This window comes from Ambystoma mexicanum, chromosome 3q (genome assembly GCF_040938575.1).
Source record: "Ambystoma mexicanum isolate Mex_15411 chromosome 3q, UKY_AmexF1_1, whole genome shotgun sequence".
Classification (NCBI taxonomy): Eukaryota; Metazoa; Chordata; class Amphibia; order Caudata; family Ambystomatidae; genus Ambystoma; species Ambystoma mexicanum.
Window position 1 is genome coordinate 922156390 of NC_090926.1, and position 22218 is coordinate 922178607.

The 22218-nt window shown below is 45.5% G+C and overlaps 1 protein-coding gene across 1 annotated transcript in view; it reads right to left on the reverse strand.

The window, feature by feature from the left end:
* LOC138583117 (ATP-binding cassette sub-family A member 9-like) overlaps positions 1-22218 on the reverse strand; it is a 2332105-nt gene that overhangs the window by 533334 nt on the left and 1776553 nt on the right. Inside the window, exon 30 of the mRNA XM_069655077.1 lies at positions 5530-5650. Within this exon, the coding sequence (XP_069511178.1) occupies positions 5530-5650 (121 nt within the window). The remainder of the gene's footprint in view (positions 1-5529; positions 5651-22218) is intronic.

Sequence of the window (22218 nt, forward strand, 5' to 3'; positions counted from 1 at the left end):
TTCCCTGCTGTCCTGCACCCAGTCCCCACAAACCCCATTGCCACGACCCTCCCATACACAATACACCCCCCAAACATTTGCACCTGCTGTTTAAGGGAACGTTCAGTGCAATGCACTGAAAGTGAAGGTTTCAACTTCTTCCTACACTTTTATTTTAAAACGAAACCATTCCGGAACGGTTTCTTTTTAAAATAAAAGTATAGGAGCTGTAAAAGGTAATTAAAAAAAGTAGAGGAGCACCGCTCCCGCTCACTTCGACCACTGAGAAAAATAAAATGTTCAGCGGCAGCTCTGCAAAGAGGCTGCAAGGCGGCAAAATCCTACAGTTCCAATAGAGTTCAATTCACTGCAAGATGTTAATAGGCTCAACTGTAACCGGCTGCAACGCGACAAGAAGTAATTATCACAATGTGCAGGAAAACGCCAACGAGCGAGTGCTCGAAGGGCTGCAAGCACTTACCAATGTGCTCCGGCTGTGTAAGGAATTCTTTAGCGGGTTTCAAGGGGACTTAATGACTAAGAAGAATACTAAATATTGGGGATAACAATGAGCACACAAAGACTAATTCAAGTGCCACACTCATTGCACTATTGACATCTTTATGTATAGTCAAACACATTAGTTGTGTTTCCAAAAGATACCATCGTTTTCTCCCCAAGTTTTAGTTCTTGAAATCTTTAGTGAACAGAGTGATCTCATTGTTCCTGCAATCCATCCAGCTGTTTTGGGGACCAGCTCAGAAGAGATCCTCCCATTCTCACTTGTATCCTTTTTTTGCCCTTTATCAGGACCCTCTGCAAAATACTTCATGCAGGCAAAGGGTCATGGTTTAATTAGTGTGTATTGTGACGAGTCATCAAGTGTTGTCACTTCTCCCCGAGCGGGTGCCCCTGTCCATGAGGCCAGGAAGGTGAGGCTGCTACCTGATAGCCCCCCAGGGGATGGTACTATGCAGGAAGATCTCAGGGGGATGGGACTCCACCCCCCTGAGGAGACGGTCGAACACCTGGGTAGAATTAGGCACAACATCCCAAACCTAAACTTCCCAAACTCATAACCATTGTTTAACCAACCTCCACTTGCAGCATTATACCATTTACCGACTCCAGTACTGAGACGAAGAAGAATACCTGGGATGCGGGCACTGACACAAAGAGGATGCACAAATGCATGAAGAACACTTCCGTGAACCTAGAGGAGCGTTAATGTCATGATTCCTGCCCCTCACGTCCCCAGTCCTCCAAGATGTCAGGCTGGAGCCAGGCCACGATCACCTACATGGCCCTCAAGGGCCTATCCATCCCTCCAAAGACCCACTTGGAGTCAGACTTGGCGCTTGTGGCACCAGACTCACTCACTCCCATAGGATAACATTGGGGATTGGACTTGTAGTGCATTGATGGGGACAAGATGGATGCCCCACATATTTTGGTTCCCAGAACTGCATGTGCAGTCTAGTCTTTTGGGTGTGGTTCAGCCCAGAGACACCTGGGATACCCAGAGACTATTTAAGCCACGCCCAGGCTGAGAAACATGCTTTGTGTTTTCTGCACCTGCAGCGTGACACTCACTGTGTTCGGATCGGTCTCCAGTAGGCCTGCATCTTTCTTCTGCGCTCAGCTCCTGCAAGAACAAGAACACTGTTAGGAACAGCCTTACCTTGTGGCGCTTCTGCCCATCATTCATCGCTTCTTCTGTTCTGCGGGCATCTTCGGCATTGTCATTCCCACCCCGGCACGCCGCTTCCTAAGGAAAAGGGAAAAGAACAGAAAAAAGGCATTAGTAAGCATTCAGCAAATCTTCGCTTATTTTTAAAGACTACGAGCTTCAAACGCTTACCTGAATCCCAGCCGCGCTGGGGGAACTCTGTCTCTGGAACTTCTCATCCATCTGCAAGAGGGAAAAGACACTCCAGGCTAGCGTGGAAACATCTAGAGGCGCCGCATACCGCGCTTACTAACCGCATTTCTTCTTCATATCCGGCATCCACGCTGAAAACGTTGCGGCACCTAAAAGACACAGAAAAATAACTCAGTTCAATACAAATACGAAAAGGTTGCATCACGCTCTCACTCACCTTCAGCGCTACTCATCTCAGCAGCACGTCGCCATCCCTGGACGCCGGCCATCATCTCAGGAAGGAAAGGAACAAAGTTAGAGAACTATTCAAAAGACTCACTATACTTAACTGTCAGACTCTTGCCAGTGAAGTAACTAGGCAGCAACGAGTCTGCATCAATCAATGCGCCCCTGGGCTGAAAGCAGGACGGAGAGCACACTTTCCAAGAAAACAAGGCCATTCTCCAGTCGAGTAGACACCAGGGAAGGGTTCGAGGTCTTAAGAGGCCAGAACAGGCTGAGTGACGTCCCGTGGATACCAGGTGAGCTTTACAGTTAAAGCCTTAAAGGAAGAAACATATCTGTATGGACTTTAAAAACCGAAGAGGGACTTGACACTGGAGCAACAGCGTTCATGGAAGCTGCTTGGCGCAGGAGATTCAAAGGGCTGTAGACCGGGATGCCATCAGACGATGAGGCATGTCTCTGGCAGGTCTGACACATAACCCTCCAAAAAGCTGGCAAGGCAGTAGCATGACCTCCAGGAGGAGGTGGACCATGCAGTCTGTAACAGGTGCTGATACAGCAAGGCGCCAAAGGATGCAGAGTCGCAGCAGTGACCCAGAAACGTTGCAAGCCGCTGAGACAAGGCAAGTGCATACCCCAGGAAGGATGGAGCCTGGCAGGAAGATCCCAGAAAGTACGGGAGAGAGCAGGCTGACCAGTGGGGACACAAGAGGGTCCCGGCGCCAGATAATGGCACATGGAAGAACAGGGGCAGGCACCAGTCCCATAAATTGAAAGGAAGATCAATTGGACTTCACCTCAGAGGAAATCGTCCTCGGGTCAGTGATAGTACCGAAACCACTGACCATCAGAGAAGGGTGGAGGACCCCAATGTGTGAGAGTGTGACTTTTGCATCCAATGATGACTTCCTCATGTTGGTGGTAGCTCCAAGGCCACTAACCATCAGAAAAGGGTTGAGAACCCCAACGATAGAGAGCAAGATAAAGATACGAGTCATCTTCCTCGTGTCAGTACTTGGTAGGGTGGCCCAATTCAAAGAAGATGCAAATGAGAAACCAGGGTCTGGGCCCCAATACTAGTAAGAGATAAGAGCCATCTTTCTTGTGGCAATACTTGCCAGAGAAGTGAACCAAGTGGGCCAAGTCAAAGTAGAGGTGAACATAGAATTGGGTGTTATAGGTGTGAAGCCTGATGGAAAGAAGACCAGGGGAAGGGAGCCATTCCTCCTGGTTGTGATGAAATGACGGCAAGATACTAGGAGTAGGGAGTAATTCTCCTCATAGTGTGGACTGGCAGTAAAGTCAAGAAGGCCTGGGGAAGGGAGTCATTCCGCCAGGCTGTTTGAAAGAACAGATAACTCAGACCGGCAGTAAGGTCAAAAAGAGGCCTGGGCCCAGACTATTTGAAAGCGCACGTCAGGAAAAGGGAATCAATTTCCTGCCCCACAAAGAGAGTGTTCCAGATTGTTTGGGACTCTACTATCGGGGGAAGGGAGCCAATTCCCCTGATAACATGTGAAGTATTGTTTGGAATATTACTATCAGGGGATTGGAGCTATTGACAATGTGTGAGACACAAGACTGCTTTGAACTGTATAGAACTGTTACAACACACCAGGAACTTGAACCCAGGAGAAGGGAGACATTCTCTTGCCTGTGATCAGCCAGATTAATACTACTTTAGTTTTAGTTTCTAATGTGAGGGACAGAAGCAAGGTTTTCATGACACAGGATGGTGGACATTTTGAGTTGACAGACATCCTGACAGTCACCTTAGATCTTTTAGTTAAGGCAGTGATCTCCCTCCCCACTCCTAGACTTTTGTGTCAGCCTCCTTCTTGTGCACCCTTACAGTACCCAACTAGTGAATTTATACAGAACTTTTCAAATTAGTGTTGATTTCCTGCCACTGAAGTACAAAATGAAGGTGCTCCCTGACATGGACCAAATTAAATAGGCACTGGTAAAGTTAAAATAGTTAATTCCAAAAAGGGTTCCCTATTAACTAGGCAATTTCTATGTTCTAATTTTCAGGAAGATGTTTTGGAAGACCTTCAAGGAATTTAAGAACTGTTTTACTGTTATCTATTCCACCTCAATAGTGAAATAAAAATATTCTCACCTCACTTCTGTTAATGTGACATGCAGGTCAATGGGCCTAATAGTAATCCCACAAAATACGGTGTTATGGGTCCAGCTCGTTCAACTGAATCATTATCGGGGCTCTGCCTGGAGCTTAAGTTCCACTCCTTATCTTGACCTATGTTCCTTCTCAATAGCGCAGCTCCCATATTCCTTTGTAATTTTGTAAAACATGCGGTTTCTCCTTACGTAACCCAGGGTAACCCATAGAGTGGCTCAGCTTCACCTCACTGAGGAGGCCCAATAAGGCTGATACATATGTCTAAGGTTGCTGATGGTACTCTTGTTCAAAGGAGAATTGCCTCACATTTCGGTGCTGAACTGTCCTTGTGGGTGGGACCAGACTGATTTGCAAATGGGTATTTCTACTCTCTGAAGGGCGCAGAGAGCTAAAACGTGGTTGTAGACCCTTCAGATTGGAAGAAATTCCATAGACAGGGTATTTGACCCATGGTTGTTCCCAATAGAGGAGCTCCCATAAGCTTTTGTAATTTAGCGAAGAATGTGGTCCAACCAAGGGGCCAAGAAGTTCCATCCTCTTCAGTGCATACATCCCGAACAGGGCAATATACAGGAACCAGTGGGTGGATGAAAATATTATGAAGCCATTACATTAGTTTGGGATTTTGATGCCAACATTTCAATGGTAACAAAAACCATTATGTTTTCAAATATATATATTTCTCTCATTATCGACACAATGCGGCTCAGGAGGTGTCTGCATGATACCATTCAAAGGTTTGCTTTTCATTGTATGTGCACGACATTGTCAGGCCATTGGCATACAACATCGAATTATTAGGTTAAAGATTTAAAGTCCACATTTTGGTATATAAAAAGCGAAAACTCTGGTGTTACTTCAGTATGGGGGCTTCTTGTTTGGAAATGTAAGAATACATTTAAGTAGGATCAAAACATTGTTTTAGATGGCTGCTTCCAAGAACATTCATTGGCCTATCAGTTTAAGAGGGATTTGAAGAATAACATTAAAGATTTCTGTAGAGGGGGCAACATATCCCTGGCTAAAAACATATCCCGGGAAAATACTGGTTGCAAAATATTAAAACTAAGCATCCCATAGAAATACAAATACAAATCTTGTGTCAAAAAGTCGATGATGGAATACAACTGAACCATAAACAAGTCTTGATATTGTTGAGAGCTCACACACAACAAACAAATGCGAAACAGCTTCTATTAAATGAGGAAGGTATTTTTGAAAAGGCAACAGATCAAACTAGAATTTAACACAGAATATACAAGTCACATGTTTAGTTTTTCAAATATGAACTGCTGCAAACCTTTCTTGACACAAAAAGATATGTTGCGAGTGGCTACTTTCTTCTTCTTCTCCTGACATATTGTGCTTGCCTTCTTATCCTTATATTCTTTGCGTAGACTACTAGCTACAATGGCAGAATCCTGTGAAGAACACAATGCGAACAAGGGTAAGAAATAACGCAATTTATTTGACTACCCTGATAGTAATAATGAAAGCAATAATCACCAACAGAGAGAGCTTGCTTTTAAAAATCATTCGGATCCACAACTTGCGTGTTTTACATCTCATGCTAATTAGGTCATGCCAAGAGGTCACCAAAATGGAAGAGGTTCTGCTTTACAAAACCACTATAATAACATATCTGTGAATTGTTAAGCATTTTCTAAATAAAGTAGGATGGCTTCTAGGCCTCACCTCAGTCGATTAACAAGGCATCATTTTATAGACCTGTCGTGCTTTGCCATGACAGTGAAAGGTGATGTGTCCCGCCCTGTCAGTAAATATAGCAATGATGCGAGCCAGTTTGTGACTGGAGTGACCACACAAGTGTCAGGTCAGGAGAATCAGCACTCTGAAACAGTAGATACTGGTTCTGCATCAGGAAAGGCTTTGTACCCACTACCAGTCTTCAGCCTTGGACCCCTTCTTCCCTCCGACAAATGGTGAAGAGGAAAAAGAGGTGCCCAGTATGACTGTCAGTGTTTCAATCCCACAGAAAACAAGTGGGTGTAAAATGTGTAGTTCCAATATGTTGTTATTAAATCTGCGGTGAGGGAACATTAAGAGATGGAAATTTCAGCAAAAATGCAACTGCTGTCTGTTCTCCAAATTGGGGAAGCAATTTTAAACTTGCCCAGTGTAGGTACTAGGTGAGAGAGCACTGACACCACAGACCGTGATGGTTATGGTGTGACCTGATGAGGTGCAGAGGGGGCACCATGTGGCCAGTCGAGAATGCACGGCTGGAGGCTGGTAGCTGAGCTGCCTGACCTTAAAAGCGCAAGTGCCACTGACTGAATGTCTCTGCGCTCTTGCCAGAGACCGACTTGACCTTCATATTGACCTCTCTTAGGAGGGAAGATGAGACCCCAGTCATTCATCAACTGGAGGTCCTCCTAAACCAAAGACAAAGTGAACTTCATTAAAGCTGCAACAAGCCAGGTTTGCCAGGACATGGCCTATTCAAGAGGACCATAGGGGAGCAGAAAGCAATGTGGGGGGAAAGCAAGCCGTGCAATCAAGTGATCGGAGATTCGGAGGGAGAGAGGACAAATGAAGGTGGACATGGGCAGAGTTAGGAATGTCGCTGTGAGAGACTACAGGCTGGGCCAAAGAGTAGCAGAAGAGAAGGAGGGACTGGGTATAGGTGAAAAAGCTGCAGGTTAGTGACGGGTGAAGTAGAATCCAGAGAGAAGCAAAGCCAGTTCAGAGGGGATGAAAGAAAGAGCTGGAAAAAACTTCATAGTCAAGAGGGAGCTGTATGAGTTGGAAAAGTGGAGGGTTTTCAATCAGACTTGGAACAAGTTAAAAACAGAGGAAAAAGAAAGGGCAAGTAGAAAAGAGAAAGGATGAAGAGAACCAAAGGAAGTGAAAGGAATAAGTTACTTATCTGTAACTCTTGTTTACCAGCATGAGTCTTGTATGGATTCACGTGCTATGAATATTCCCAGTCCTCCTTAACTCCACCCCTGGTGGCCATCTTCAGATGTGGTTGTGCACGTAAAGTGGCAGTAGGAACCAAGAAGAGCCATAGAGGAGAAGGAGGGAGGTTCTGTATGTGAATCCATTGAGGACCCATGCTAGAGAACAGTTGTTATAGATAAGTAACGTGTTCTTTCTCCTGCATGGGATCTTGCATGGATTCACATGCTATGAATACGATTATACAGCAATGCATATCACAACCAAGGCAGGTGGCAAGGGTCAACAAAAGCAATAAGACTTACCACTGGAACATACTAACCTCAAGAAAACAGGTTGCAAAGCACCGCTTGTCCGACACTAGACTCCTCCCTGGAGTCCCTGTTGATACAGTAGAATCTTGTGAAGGTGTGGATAAACCTCCACAGAGCAGCCCTTTAGATATCCAGCAGGGGAACACGATAGAGTAACGCTATAGTTGAGGTGGTGGCTCTGGTTGAATGGGCTCTTGGCAGGCCTGGCAATGGTTTGTTAGCCAGTTGATGGCAATGCATGATGCAGCCGGTGAGCCATCTGGAGATGAAAGCCTTCTATAAGAATAATTAGTAAAGCCAAAAATTCAAGGGCTCCTGGCCCTGATGGCCTGACCAATTTTACGATCAAGCAACATCCGGAGCATGGCAGACTTCTGTGTGTCTCTCTTTAAGAGAGTGAACCTCCAGCGGCAGATACCTCAATCATGGAAATCTGCGCTGATTGTCCCAATATTCAAAAAGGGAGATAGAACGTGCCCTAAAAATTATCGGCCAGTTGCCCTGCTCGATGTCCTAGGGAAGGTGTACGCGACCATGTTACAGCACAACTTAGTAAAATTAGCAATTCAATCGAAACACGTAGACGTAAGACAAACAGGCTTTGTTAAGCAGGTTGGCTGCTCGTTGAATTTGTTGTTGTTGAATCTACTGAAAATGGAGGCAATTAGATCTAAAGCGGTGGTATACCTCGGCTTCATTGACTTTACCTATGCGTTTGACACGATAGATCGTGCACGCTTATGGAACAAAATGCGTGCATGGGGTTGCCCGAAAGATCTAGTGGCTGCAATAAAAGAATTACACACGGGAATTTCAATCTGGGTACGCTTGGACCAAACGGGTACGCTGTCTCAACCGATCAGCACTTTCAAAGGGGTTAAGCAGGGCTGCCCATTAGCGGCGGGGATATTTAGCCTGTTTATTTCTGACATCGGGAAGTCCTTTGAGGCTTTAAACACCTTTCCTCCAAAGATGCATAAATCCCGGCTAAGTTGGCTTCTCTATGCGGATGACCTCATATTGCAGGACTTAACACCCATTGGATTACAAAGGAAAATCAATGCTATCCAACAATTTGTGGTTGATAACCATCTGCTTATTAACACAAAGAAGTGTGAAATACTGGTCCTTAAAGATCTGAAAAGCGGCAAGACAAGGCTTGCAAAAAGACCAGCATGGTCATTGGGTCAAGAAAAACGGACCATTTCGCCTAGTGTGAAATACCTTGGAATGATGATCAGTTCCTGTCTTAATGACGACCCGTGGATAATTGAGACTAAACGGAAATGCAAGCAACTAGCGTGTCAAGTGCTGGTGATAAACAATAGATATGGGAAATTTTCTCTGAAGGCAGTTTTACGATTCTACAAACAAAAGGTTATACCTATACTAACGTCCAGGGCAGAAAAAGCATTGGGCTGCACATGGGAGGTATGGTCCACGCTTGAGAATATCTTCTGGTCCAAAGTTCTCAACTTACCGAAAGGAACAGCAACGACATCTATAAGATACGAATTATCACTAATTTCAATCCATGCGAGAGTTTGTTGGAATTTGTTATCACTCTATCCCAAAACAAAAACATGCGAACAAATTCCACAATTTGAAGTTTTACATGGTGCCACCTCTTCTGGTCCTGATGTCCTGTCAATGTGGATGAGACGCTGCGAAGTCCAAATGTTTGAGTACGATATCCAGCCTCAGGTTCTCCAAGGCAACCCGAATGAGACAAAAACAAAAATATGGCGTGCGGATTAGGACTTAACATGCTCCAAAAGATTGTCCTCTAAATCAATGTGTGAGGCCCCACTTGAAGCTCGGGCGTATAACAGCATACAAAAATACATTGAATTATTTCCTGATCCGTACGCCCGAAGGCTGTTCATGTATTTTAGGCTGAACGGGTTTAAAACCAAAGAGCGGTTACGGGCGTGGTCATCATATGCAAACTTGGATCCGATGTGTTGTTGCTGCACACAAGTACCTGAAATATTGAAACACTTGGTGCTATTCTGTGTCGGGTTAAGAAAGGAAAGAACTCTTAATTTGGGCCTTTGGAGTGCCTCCCACCCGTCGCTTGACGCTGAAGAGTGGTGGCAACAAATGTTCAACGGGAGAGACATGAAATTAGTCTTGCCGTTAACACACTTTTTAGCGACAATTGAAAATCGATTGATAGTCCCAAGTGTGCCTGCAAAGAAGTGAGGACGTAAAACATCTCTTGCCCTCTTGGAAAATCCTTTTAAGTTGAGGTCATGGCAAAGAAGAAATAGCTAAACACTCACTTATATGGATGAGTGGGACTCAGTGAAAATGAGATTCGTAAAGACTTGTAAAGAGTTGGTCTGAAGTGAAATGAATCAATGTTTGTTTTGTGAATGTTTTGTGTATTTTAAAGGTTTGAATGTAAACCAATAAAATTAATTTTAAAAAAACAAAAAATAAAGCCTTCTATAGCGCCTTCCCATGTCCCACAGGTCAAAAGTTGGCAAAAAGTCGAGAAGTCATTCGAAACTCCTTTGTGTGTGTCACATAGAATTTCAAGGCACGCAACACGTCCAGCGAATGCAGGGAACTTCTCAGCAGGCACAGAAGGGCTTGCAAATAACACTGGTAAAACCAAAGACTTGTTCAAATGAAGGGTAGACAGAACCTTTGTCATAAAGGACGGATGAGTTTGTAGCACCATCTTGGACAGGCGAAAAGACAAATAGGGGGGCCTACATGATAGAGCATGGATTTTTCCCACATGCCTAGCCGATCGCCACCAGAAGCCAGTCATCCACGAGAGAAACTTCAAGAATATCCGGTGCATCTGCTCAATGGAGCAGTCATCAGATAGGTAAGACAGAAGTTTCAGCACCGTGATAGGCTGTGGAGAGATCATCTGTCACTGGTACCACACAGTGAAACGGTTCCACTTGTGCTTGTTGCATGCAAATGTGGATGGAGCGCTGGCCTTGGCCAGAATCTTCTTCCAGTCCAAAGCAGTGAGAAATATCAAACTCTAATAGTGAAGGAGCCAGGCTGACAGGATCAGGGACACTGGGCCCTGGTGCAGGATTGCCACTCCTTCCCTGGATAACAAGTCTGGAAGAGGAGGCAGTTTGAGGTCCAGAGGCACTGACAGGTGAAGAAAGTCTGGATACCAGATCTGCCTGGGTCAAGCTGGTGCAATGAAGATCATCTTGCAACAGGCCAGTTTGAGTGAGTTGATCAACCATAGCAGCAGCGGGATTGGAGGGAATGCATAAACGAACAGGCCTTCCCACAGGAATGAGGAGGCGTCCCCCAGACTCCTCACCTGGGGATACTTGCTGGCAAACAGTTGGCACATGGAATTAGCTGCTGTCACAAACATAACAATGTGAGATTGGCCCCACTCATTAAAGATCCACAAGGTCTGAACTTGCTGAAGATCCCTCTCGTGGCAGGATGACAGCTCCCTGCTAAGAGAGTCTGTGATAGTGTTTGGAACGCCTGCCAGGTGGAACAGGACTAGAAACATCCAGTGAACAATGGCCCATTGCCACAGGTTCTTTGACTCCAAAGAGAGGACAGGCAACCTCGCCCCTCCCTGCTACTTGATGTTGAACATGGTGGTCATGTTTTCTGTGAAGATTCTGACCACTTTTCCCACGAGCTGAGGCTTGAAGGATTTGACAGCCCAGAAAAATGACTGCAGTTCCAGGACGTTGATATGCAGTGCCTTCTACTCCGGGGGCCAAAGGCCCTGACATATAGTTGGCACATGTGGGCGCCCCAACCTTCCAGAGAGAAGTCAATAGTGTCCGTCTCCTGATCTGCAGGGGTCCTGAAAGGAGCTCCCTGTGCGATGTGAGTGTGAATGGAGCACCAGTGCAGGGTTTGGCGGAAAGCTTGAGTGGCAAATAGCCTGTCATTCCATGAGCCAGAGATCTGCACCCACCTGGCGTCGAGGAACTCCTGAAGCGGTCTCATCCGCAATCTGCAGTGAGAGACCAGGTGGATGCACGAGGACATCATCCCCAACAGGGATTTGATGGATCAGACTGTGACAGGCGTTAGGCCTTTGCTATGATGGTCTTTATCCTTTTTTCCGAAGGTGTCGCCAGACGCGCTACAGTGTTGAGTCGGGCCCCCAAGAACAGAGCGTCCTGAGCTGGTACCATGCAGGATTTGGGATAGTTTATAGAGCATCCCAGAGAGGTTAGCGTGTGAACTGTCTCCACTATATGCAGTACTGCCAGGGCCCGGGAAAGGTACTGCACCAGCCAATTGTCCAGGTAGGGATAGGCATACAAACCTTTGCGGCGAAGAATCACTGCCAATAGGGCCAGGCATTTGTTGAACACCCTCAGGCTGACTTGAGGCCAAAGGGCAGTTACTTAAACTGATAGTGTCTGCCTTGGATGCCGAACCTTAGGAATTTACGGTGTTTCGAATGAATGGAGATGTGGAAATAAGCGTCTTCCAGATGCAGAGGAGACAGGAAATCTCCCTCTTCCAGCTGGGTGAGCATGTGCTGTAATGTGACCATTCTGAACCTTTGGGATTTCAGGAAATTGTTGAGTCATCGTAAGTCTAGGTTGGGTCTCCATCCGCCTGACTTCTTGTGAACCAGAAAGTATCTGGTGTATACTCCGAAGCCTCAGAGTTGCAGAGGGACGGGCTCTATGGAGCATAGCTCGAACATCCTTGAGGAGCTGGGCTCCCTGCTGTTCAAATCTTGACACCAGAGGAATGTGTGGGCATTTGTATTGGAATTCTAGGGTGTGACCCTCCTCAATAATGCCGAGCACCCATTTGTTCATGGAGATGCTGTGCCACCTGTTGATAAATTGTGAAAGCTGGCCTCCCACTGGGGTGCTCTAGTGGGGGATCGGGACCCGATCCTGTCAAGCCTCCCTATGTGTTTTCCAACCTCGCAGTTTGGGGAAGTCGACGCTGGGTTCCTCGTCTGTAGGCCTGGGGATGTACTCAATAGGCTTCCTGTGTGCTGGAGCGAGAGGGCTGGCAGTAGGACAGGCTGAGAACCTCTGAAGTGCTAGAGATCGTCCCTCTTCAGGACTGAAAGGTCTGCCTCCTCTATTGATGCAAGCCCATAGAGCGAGCTGTCTCTGTGTCAGTTTTGATGACTACGAGGGGTTTGTGAACTGCCTTGCCGAATAGGTTCTTCCCGTCGAAAGCATGTTAACAGTCAGTGATGTCCAGGGTGACAGTTATCACATGGTCCGATGCTACATCACCCTCCTGAAAAATGCCCATGGCCTCTGCTTTCTTGTCGTCTGGCAGGAAATCGAGAATTAGGCCCATCTTATATCAGAGTTCCCTGTTGTAACGGGCGAGAATTGCCAGGGCGTTGGCACCCTTAATTGTAGGCGCTGCAGTACTAGTGATGTGCTTAGCCTCCGATTTCAGCTTCTTGCCCTCCTGGTCTGGTGGGACTGAGTAAGAGGATGCCGGGTTCGAAGACCTCTTTCTTGCAGCAGCTGGCACCACAGAGTCAGGCGTGGGATGGCCACTGAGGCATTTTGGGGGCCGTGTCTGGGATCTGTGACAAATCTAGCGATGTTGTCACGGATTCTCTGGAGGGAAACTTCTCTTACGTGGTCATGGAAAGGCAGAAGCTCCCTGACTCTGACCCTAGGTTGGCAATCTGGTGGAGGACCATGTGGGAGAGTACACACTCCAGGGGGTACTGTAAGAGCGTTGGACCAGAATAATTATTTGCCTGGATTCCTTGATGACACCTATTTGTCTTTTCCCATTTCCTGCATAGCATATTATGGTGCGGATAAAAAATCCCCATTACTTACTGGTCACCAACATTATGCAAATGTCTCCCCCTTTACCACTAAGAAGAGAAAGAGGGATAGAGGAGTTAATATCATTGGAAGCAAGAAATCATCTAAACGTTCTAGTCAAAGGAGGATGTTAACAAGGATGTTAACAAGTAATGGGACTTGTGTCCATCCTCCCCCCTTGTATGATACTAAGATACCAGGTACAGGGATTTATGGACGTTCCCCTCCCATTGGTAACACTAGGGAAGTAAATGATGAAACAACAAACACTGAGACTTATGTACCCCACCTTCTTTTTACAACACTGAGACGAGGAAGAGGAGGGGAGTAATGGAGATCGCCAAGAGTGGCAAAACAACTCTGCGGTCTAGTCATTGGACATTACTGACCGGTGCCTGGGCATTCAAAAGCAGAACACCTGCGCCGAATGAGAGAGTCAAGCCTCCCAATGCTGGTTGGGACTCGGGAGGAAGTGAAGAAGTGAAGCAGTCCCAGACACAGAAACGGGTGAAGACCAGAGAGGTCGGGCTGAGAAGTGTTCACCACGCTGACAGGAGGAGCAGCCAGAACCACCAAGAAAAGGAGAAGGGCAGACGAACATGGAGCAGTCGACGAAACGCACTCCCAATAAGGAGATGGACCGCAGAAGAATCGTAGAGACGCGAGGGACACCACAGCTGCCAAAGACCACCAGTAAGCCCAGAGAAGGAGATTGAGACAACGGGGTGCTTCAGGCTGAATGCTGCGTACCATTAGCAGCTAACAGAAGCCCTTTTAGAGAAATTGCGATATTAAGCTTAACTGGAGAAGGGTCGGTGACCTAAAATATAAGAAAGATAGTTACCTGGATTCAAAATTGAGTAAATGAAAGTAAAGAAGGGAAACCTGGCATGCAAATATTCAATGGATTTACAAAGCCCTGGCAGGAGACTAAAACAAGGCACTCAACGAGTCTGGGAGCTGCACCCAAACAGAAAAGTAAAAACCCTGGCAGGAGAGTAAACCAGGCACGCAGCGAGTCTGGGACTTGCATCCAAGTAGTAAAGCAAAAACCCTGGCAGGAGAGTAAACCAGGAATTGTAAAACTGGGGCAGAGATCCCACCCTTTGTAATTGTGGAAAGCTTCAGAGAACTGGGGAAGAGATCCACACAATTTGTTTTTGTGGATCATAAGGAAAGAGCCGTACCCCTTTTCTCTGAAACAAGATATCAGAGGTACAAAGAAAGAACTGTGAAATATATAAGTCACATTGTGGATATCTGTTTGAACAGAGAATCTAAGGGGAAAACCCTCTGCCTTGGACCTATGGAAGATAAATAAGAGGTCTTGTGAACACTCAGAAGACCACAGAGAGACTATAATGTGAATGAAGACATGCCCAAGGGAAAAGTCATCCTTGTTGGGATTGTGACATTGTAAATATACAGAAAAGGCATAGAGCAATTGTTTTGTGATCCAAGGTAAACCCAAGGGAAAAGCCATCCATCTTGCGACTGTGTAATACTAGAAACTGAAACCTTTAGATAACAAGAGAAATCCTAGGGGAAGGGAAGACTCAATTTTCCAATGGAACTTTGTACCTTTTTCTTTTCTTCACTTGAGAAACATTTATGTTTTGTACTTTGGAAGGAAGCTATTGGTGCATAGCTCAAAGACATTGCCCGTCACATTATATTGAGTTCAGTGTGTGAGGGTTAGTTTAGGATGTTTGGACACAGGATGGAGAACTCTTTTGATTTAGACATCCTGAGACAAACATCATTAGTTTTGCTGAGGGGGAATTGCTGAGGGGAGAAGGGGAAATCCCTCATAGATTTCCCCAATCCCTCTTTTTGTTTTGATAATAAAAGCCTTCTTTCAACTTAAAACCTATTACTGTGTCTGAGTCTTACTCTTGATCCCTCACAGACCCTATATTTCTTTCCCAGCCTTTCCTTCTTAGCAGGGGCAGGACTTCTTATCACTACCAAATCGTCATGCGATATATGATCCAGGAGCGGGATTCGCGACATTGAAACAAGAATCCCTCCTTCTTCTCTTCTCGGACCAGGTTGAAGAGCTTAGCAACCCGGGACATCGCCTGAAAAGAACCAAACTCATTTGGAAGGGAGTCTCTAGATGGCAGATCTACATCAGGCAGCCAACCGTCAGCTGGGACGGAGTCATGGTACTCATCTGTTCCCTGAGTATCCTCTGTATCTGGGTCGGCATCAGTGTTTATGTAATTCCTAGTTTGGCCCTGCTCCCCGTGGCAGGGGGCCGTGGGATAGGTGGCAGTTGCGAGACTGGTAGCGCCTGCCGAGGAGGTCTTGGCATACTTATCCTAGGACCCAGGCAGGGGACCTCAGGGGTCACTGGTGGTACAAATTGCTGAATCTCCAATACCAGAGTGTGGAGAGTTGTTAAAATGTCCAAGGACACATTCTTTGGAGCTGCAGGTATCTGAATCTGGGCATGAGACTAGTTACTCACAGGGTGAGTTGGTTGCACTGGCTATGCAGGTTCCGGAGATAGCGGCCGGATGTGATCACCAAGCCCCTCATCTGGGTTTGGGCAGACATTTCCAAAGATTCCTTCTCCTCCTCTTCCTCTTGAGAGACGGTGAGAGAGTTGAATCCCTCTAACAGGGGCAGGTCCCACAGGGGATGTGGTATTCAGCAGAGGAGCCCTGGTGGGCTTTGGTAGAAAAGGGAGTGCTGGGGGCAACTCCTTGTCCATGCTTGTGCCTCTAGGGAAAGTGGATAACACAGGCGCACCTGGCGCCCTACCCACTGACACACTTGGGGATGACGCAGGCCTTGGAGGCAATGCCACCTGGACGCAACCATAGTAATGGTAGACACAGTAAACGTAGTCGTTGACAAAGCCGTCGGTGTGATGGACGCTAGTACTGCTGGCCTGGCGGGCGATGTTGATGGTGTTCCCGTCGAAGATGCCATTGACGGAGTCTTCAGCAATGATGATGTCTTGTCCGAGGACAGCCTTGGGATCTTCGATGAGGACTTCAATGTCGATTACGAAAGCTTCTTCGATGGGGCCTGTGTCGATGGTGAAGGAGGGGCAGACCTCTGGCCTTCTGAAGACTGTGTCCTCTATGTGACACTTGCCAGTTCGGCGGGCGGAGATGCCGCAGCCACAGCGCTCGCCGATGTTGGTGTCGGAGCGTGTGATGACTTTGCCTTCTTTGGTCTGTTCCACTTGGAAGCGTTCTTGAAGGACCTCTGTCTCTTGCCAGAGGAAGTACGCTCTTTGGGCATACTAGCCGATCCAGAGTCAGACGCCTTACCTTCCTAAAGTCACACAACCAACCTCCTATGGCAATTTTTCTTCGTCTTTGAGGAAAAAGACTGGCAAATGGGACATTTTTCCACATCATGGTCCGAGTGCAGACAGTAGATGCACTTCTGATGCCGGTCTTCCACATAGACGTTCTTCTGGTCGCATCTTGGACAGGCTTGAAGAGGCACTTCTTCTTGGCCTCTGACATGGTGCATGCAGTAGGCCCAAATACGCAGCTTGCAGCCTCACGCGATCTGGAGACCCAATGGAAGGCGGGTTCTCTACCGGAAATGGATCCCTGTTACCGGCGTGTCATTACAGTGACGGATGAAGAAAAAAGAAGATAATATATCTTTTTTTTTTTTTAATTATTTTTATTGGTTTGTTACAAACCTTTAAAAAATAGAAAAAAAAAAGAAAATCTCAGAATACATTAGAAAGTTCATTCTTGAAGAAAAAAGATTTGCAGATTTGCAGAAGGAGCTCCAATCGGAAAATAAGGGCAAAGATAGACAGAAAGACTAGAGGAAAGCGAGAGGGAGAGGCATAAGACTAAGTAAGGAGCGTTGCAGTCCAAAACACTCTTGGATTGCCAATGTTCAAGCTGAAGTTACAGCGACTTTGATGTCGTTTTCATGTTTTTCCAGCTTTTCGATCATCTTTTCAAGAAGGAAAGTCAGTTCGATTGTTAGGCTGCGTTCCACGTCTTGATGCATCATATCCCACCAATCCTCAGCAGACAGGGTTGGTCTTGCCACAAAATATTTTCTCAAGTGAATAGATCGTTCCTGTCGCAATTGTGTGCAGAACAGAATAAGGTGTTTCAATGTTTCATTTTCCTCCCCGCATAAGCGACAGGTCAATATTGGAGCTCCATCTTCTTTTCGAATTGCCAACATTTCTCTTGTTGGGAATTGATTCAAGCGAAATTTCATATAAAGGAGTCTACGGGCAGTATCTGGGAACTTAATCAAGTAAGATTGAGGATCATTTAATTTTCTTGCTTCGGCTGGACCTGTTTTCATAATTCTATGAGTTCCTCTTATGTCCCCTGTATCAATCCAATCTTGCTGCCATAATAATAGTTTTACTTTGACAGGATTCATATGGAGTAACTCTCTATTAGTGCATAGATCACTGAGGATGGTGTCACAGCGTGTTATCCATTGGGACAGAATACAGTTTGTCAGTCCTGTGTCTGCAGTGGTTAGAATCTGGTATTGAGGAGCAATTGAATCAGAGGTTATTTTTCTAAATTCATTTAGAGTGGTCCACGTTACTATTGCATTGATTGACAAGAGACTTAGCTCGTATCTTATGCAAGCAGTTGGTACGCCCATTGGGAGATGCAAGACTTTGGACCAGAAGTGATGTTCAAGTGATGACCATAATGTGTCTGGACATCCCAGAGCACTATTGGCTCCATGTGTAATTGCCGGAATGAATTTCATTTTATCTGTTCATCTCAGCCCCCAGGTCTGAGAGGAACAGATTAAATATTATGGCAGCAAGTGGGCAACCCTGTTTAACTCCTCTATAAGTTTTTATTGGCTCAGAGAGGAGTCCTTGTTTATTCAATCTCACCCTTATCACTGTGTCGGTGTGAAGTGCTTTAATAGCCAAGAGTAGACTGAGAGGGCAGTTCCAGGTCGCCATTTTCTTCCATAATAATTCCCGGTCAATGCTGTCAAATGCCTGGGATAAGTCCACGAATGCAAGATAGATTTTCTTGTTTGCTCTTATAGCATCCATTTTCAAAAAGTTCAACAGTAGCAGAATTAGGCCGCAGCCAACGCCTCGTACAAAACCAGTTTGACGGAGGTCCAGATGTTTTGTAGATTCAATCCATTTCATTAGTTGATTTTGTAGCTGGGTAGCAAAGATTTTTCCAAGGACATCTAATAATGCTATGGGCCTATAGTTTTTCGGATCTGCTCTGTTTCCATTCTTGAAGATGGGAATTATAATTGCTGATTTCCAGCTAGATGGTATAGAGGCTTCTTCCGTGATCTGTGTAAACAGTAGCATGAGGAACTCAGACCAATCCTCTGGGTTTTGTTTTATTAGATGGTTGGTAAGTCCATCGGGCCCCGGTGCTCTTGAGGAAGATGCTCGTAGGATGCTCTGTGCTATGCTCTCCTTGTCGAACCTTAAATCCCACTTGGTGAGCTTCGGAAATTTAGGTTCAATTGTTGAGCTGTTTTTTCTGTAAACCGAATCGAAATGAGTAACCCATTCAGCGTGCGGGACCATGTTTGTCTGAATTGCACTTTGTTGACAGTTCATGTTGTTAATCAGATTCCAAAAGTCGGCTGAATTCTTGTTGCTAAGCACCGCTAACATGGCTTCGCTATCCTGTTGGTGTTGGATGGTTTTATGTGAAATTAGCCAGTTTTACAGCAGATGGGCGACCTTTTTTTCTCGCTATGGCTGGATTCATAGCTATTTCATACTCATCTGATAATGGGCACAGAGTCAGCCACGTTTCCTGCAGACAAATCACTGTTTGATTCAATGGATTTATTTTGGGTTCATTAAATAAATGCATGAATCCTCGGGTGTTCCATGAGAGGACATTCATGTGGGGACTACAGCGTCCCTGATGGCATTAGCTAGATTGCCCTCCCAGAACGCCAGCTAGCCAATTCCAATTTTTTGTCGTGTTATTATCATCCAAAGTTTGTGATTCAATGTTTTGCTCGCTTGCAACTGCAGAATTTGTTCCCAAAATTGTAATTTTGATGTTTTCTCCCAAGTTACAAAATCTTTCTTCCTGTGGGAGGCTGTTTAATTCCTTGTTGATTTCTGGCTTGTTGTTCGGTATCGTAATGACAGCTTTCTTGAGAGGATTTAAGTTAGCATTGTTTCCAAAGGTAACCTTGTAGGTTGAGGACGAGTTGTTATCTGTTGCTACCATTGCCTTTGTGGAACAAGGGTCTGCAATATTATTTTGAGAGACCTCATGGATGTCAAAGCCCAAAGATAGCAGGAACGAGACTGCATTTAGAAGTAAATCACAGACAAGTCTGGAATTTATATGCAGTCCGACTTTGTCATTCTGATGATCATTGATGAAGGCCACTGTTTGAATGTCATTGGACTCAATTGATCGAAGTCCAGGAACATGATGTAAAAGTCTAAGGACGTTGTTTCGATTCAAAGTTAGGCCGTCTTTAGTGTCCAGTTAGTTGCAGATTTTACCAGTTTGTCTTTGTTTACGAAAACCTTTTGTTGCGAACTTCGTTGGTTTTTGTTAGCCACGTTTGATGTTGCAGTTGTTTTCGGTACCTTCAGGCTGGGCTGAATTGTACTAGCCATATCAGTCATGTTAAATTTTGATTTGTCAATTTCTTCAGTTTGCGTTTTGCTATGGTCATTCCAGCAAGCTAAGCTATTTTCAGTTCCAAATTTTGGGGCTTCTTTCCGAGCATCCAGGCATCTTCTTTTTTCAGCCATAGTTTCGAATTTGTTAGAGTTTTCAATGGGGGCCAACGGGATCGCTTCTGTTGGCGGGAGTATTAGTTCACAAACTCGCCCGTTACTGGCTCGGGGTGCCCCGTTCGAAGAGTTTGACCGGTCAATTTTTGCCAAGGCCTCAGGACTTGTGATTTTGTGTGCCGACTCCTCATCGTCTATTTCAGCATTTGTCACATCTTCATAGACTGATAAATTTAAGAGCTCTTGCTCATCAGTTTCAGCGCTTTCATCTATCACAATTGTCGGTTCAGATTCGTCCGGGCACTTTTGCAGGACATCTATATTGGTCTTTTTTAGATGATTCATTTGCTTTTTCTGTATTAACAAATACATTGACTGATTTTAAATTTCTTAGAAATTTCCTTGATCCCATGTTGTTACCTTTCCGTTTGCATTTTTGATTCTTTGATTTTTTTTCCTGCAGTTTGCTTACATCGGCAAGGTAAAGCAGACTCACGAGACTCTGCACCGACTCCGCCTGGCAGAAATATCAACTTCCTAGAGGTAAATTGAGCTGTTAGCTGCAGCACACATTTCCCGAAGGGACAAACGGGTATGGTGCTCTGGGTGAATACGATGTAAAGGTTGCACGTACACACTAACAATATCTCGTGTTATATAGCGCAAATTATATATTGTTATATATATCTCAAAATAGGAAAAATATCTCGAGCAAGTCGAGGAGCGATTCTCCAAGACTCCCTACACGAAAAAGCGCAGTGAAAATCTGAAGATGGCCACCAAGGGGGAGTTAAGAAGGACCAATGTCATTGGCTGGGGCAGTATGACCCAAAATTACAGCAATAGGCTATGCAAGCGACAGGCAGCTTTCTAGCTTAAAGCTAGGCTGCTTTATATATTACTGAGGATTCCCAGCCTGACGACTGGGAATATTCATTGCATGTGAGCCCATGCAAGACCTCATGCTGGAGAAGTGAGGATGAGGTATGCAAAAGGACTCTTTTCAATCTCTTCATCACTCACCTGCCCTTTGCATCCTCTCAGTCCACTACTTTTCACTCCTTGCCTCCAACCACTGAATTCCATACCCCACCAACATATTTGCATTCACATATGCCCTCAAACTCCATCATCTACGCTTGGAAGGGACTTCCACACTTTCCCAGCACATTCCTGCACCATTGATCCCTGCTCTTTGAAATCCATTGTATGTATGCTGATAATCTCCCTGTGAATACTTCCCTTTGTTTCCGTGTGCCTGTTCTCTGTCCACAGTTTATATCTTATCACTCACCTACCGTCACACAGTTCATTGCCCATTTCACAAATTTAGATTATTAGGCACCTGCTTGCATGACTGACCCATACACTCTATGTAACCAAGGACTTCTCGTTGAAAAAAAATGTAATGCAAATGTATCAGGAAGACTGTTAAATTATGTGAGACTGCAGCAGTTTCTTAGCAAGCAGACCCAGAGAAGAATAGTATATCTGCATCCATTTCATGTACCCAGACAATCTCATGTGCTTCAGAGAACCCAAAAAGGTGTCATGCTGGTAACTCACATGTAGATGGGAGGACCTGATATATTCTCATGTTTATGGCTCCCTTGTACCAGGTAAAATCCTAAAACGTGTTATGCTAGTGGCTCTCATGTAGTTTGTAGAACCGAAAAATTCTCATGTTGGGTTGGAGACTCTCAAATAGCATGAAGACGTTGCACAATCTCATGTTGGCAGCCGTCAGGGAGAACCCTACAAATAATTAAGAGTATTCTCTGCCCTGTTGAAAGGTAGCTTTTCCCTCTGCAACTGTTGTTTTAAAACAGCAGGACCTGAGAACAGAACAAGCAGTAGCACAAACACTAAAGCAATCTCGTCAGGATGTGACAGATACCCCACCCACCAGCTGTCAGTCACAAGGGCTACTCGCCTCATAACCAAAAGCACCAAGAATCCTCCCCACTCCACTACCGAGTGTGTAACTTGAAGCTGGCAGTAATCCATTGGAGCTCGGGTGTTCACTACGGCTGTGTGTCCATTGGTATGGGTAGTCTTCCTCAATGAACAGCCATGGAACAAGTTACTTACCTGTAACTGTTGTTCTCCAGCATGGGTCTGGCATGGATTCACATGCTCATGAATATTCCCCGTCGTCAGGCCCGGGAATCCTCGGTATAGAACAAATCAGTATCAGTTTCGTTTCTGATCTGTCTTTCTCAGTACTAACCAATCACTGGTCTCTGGGT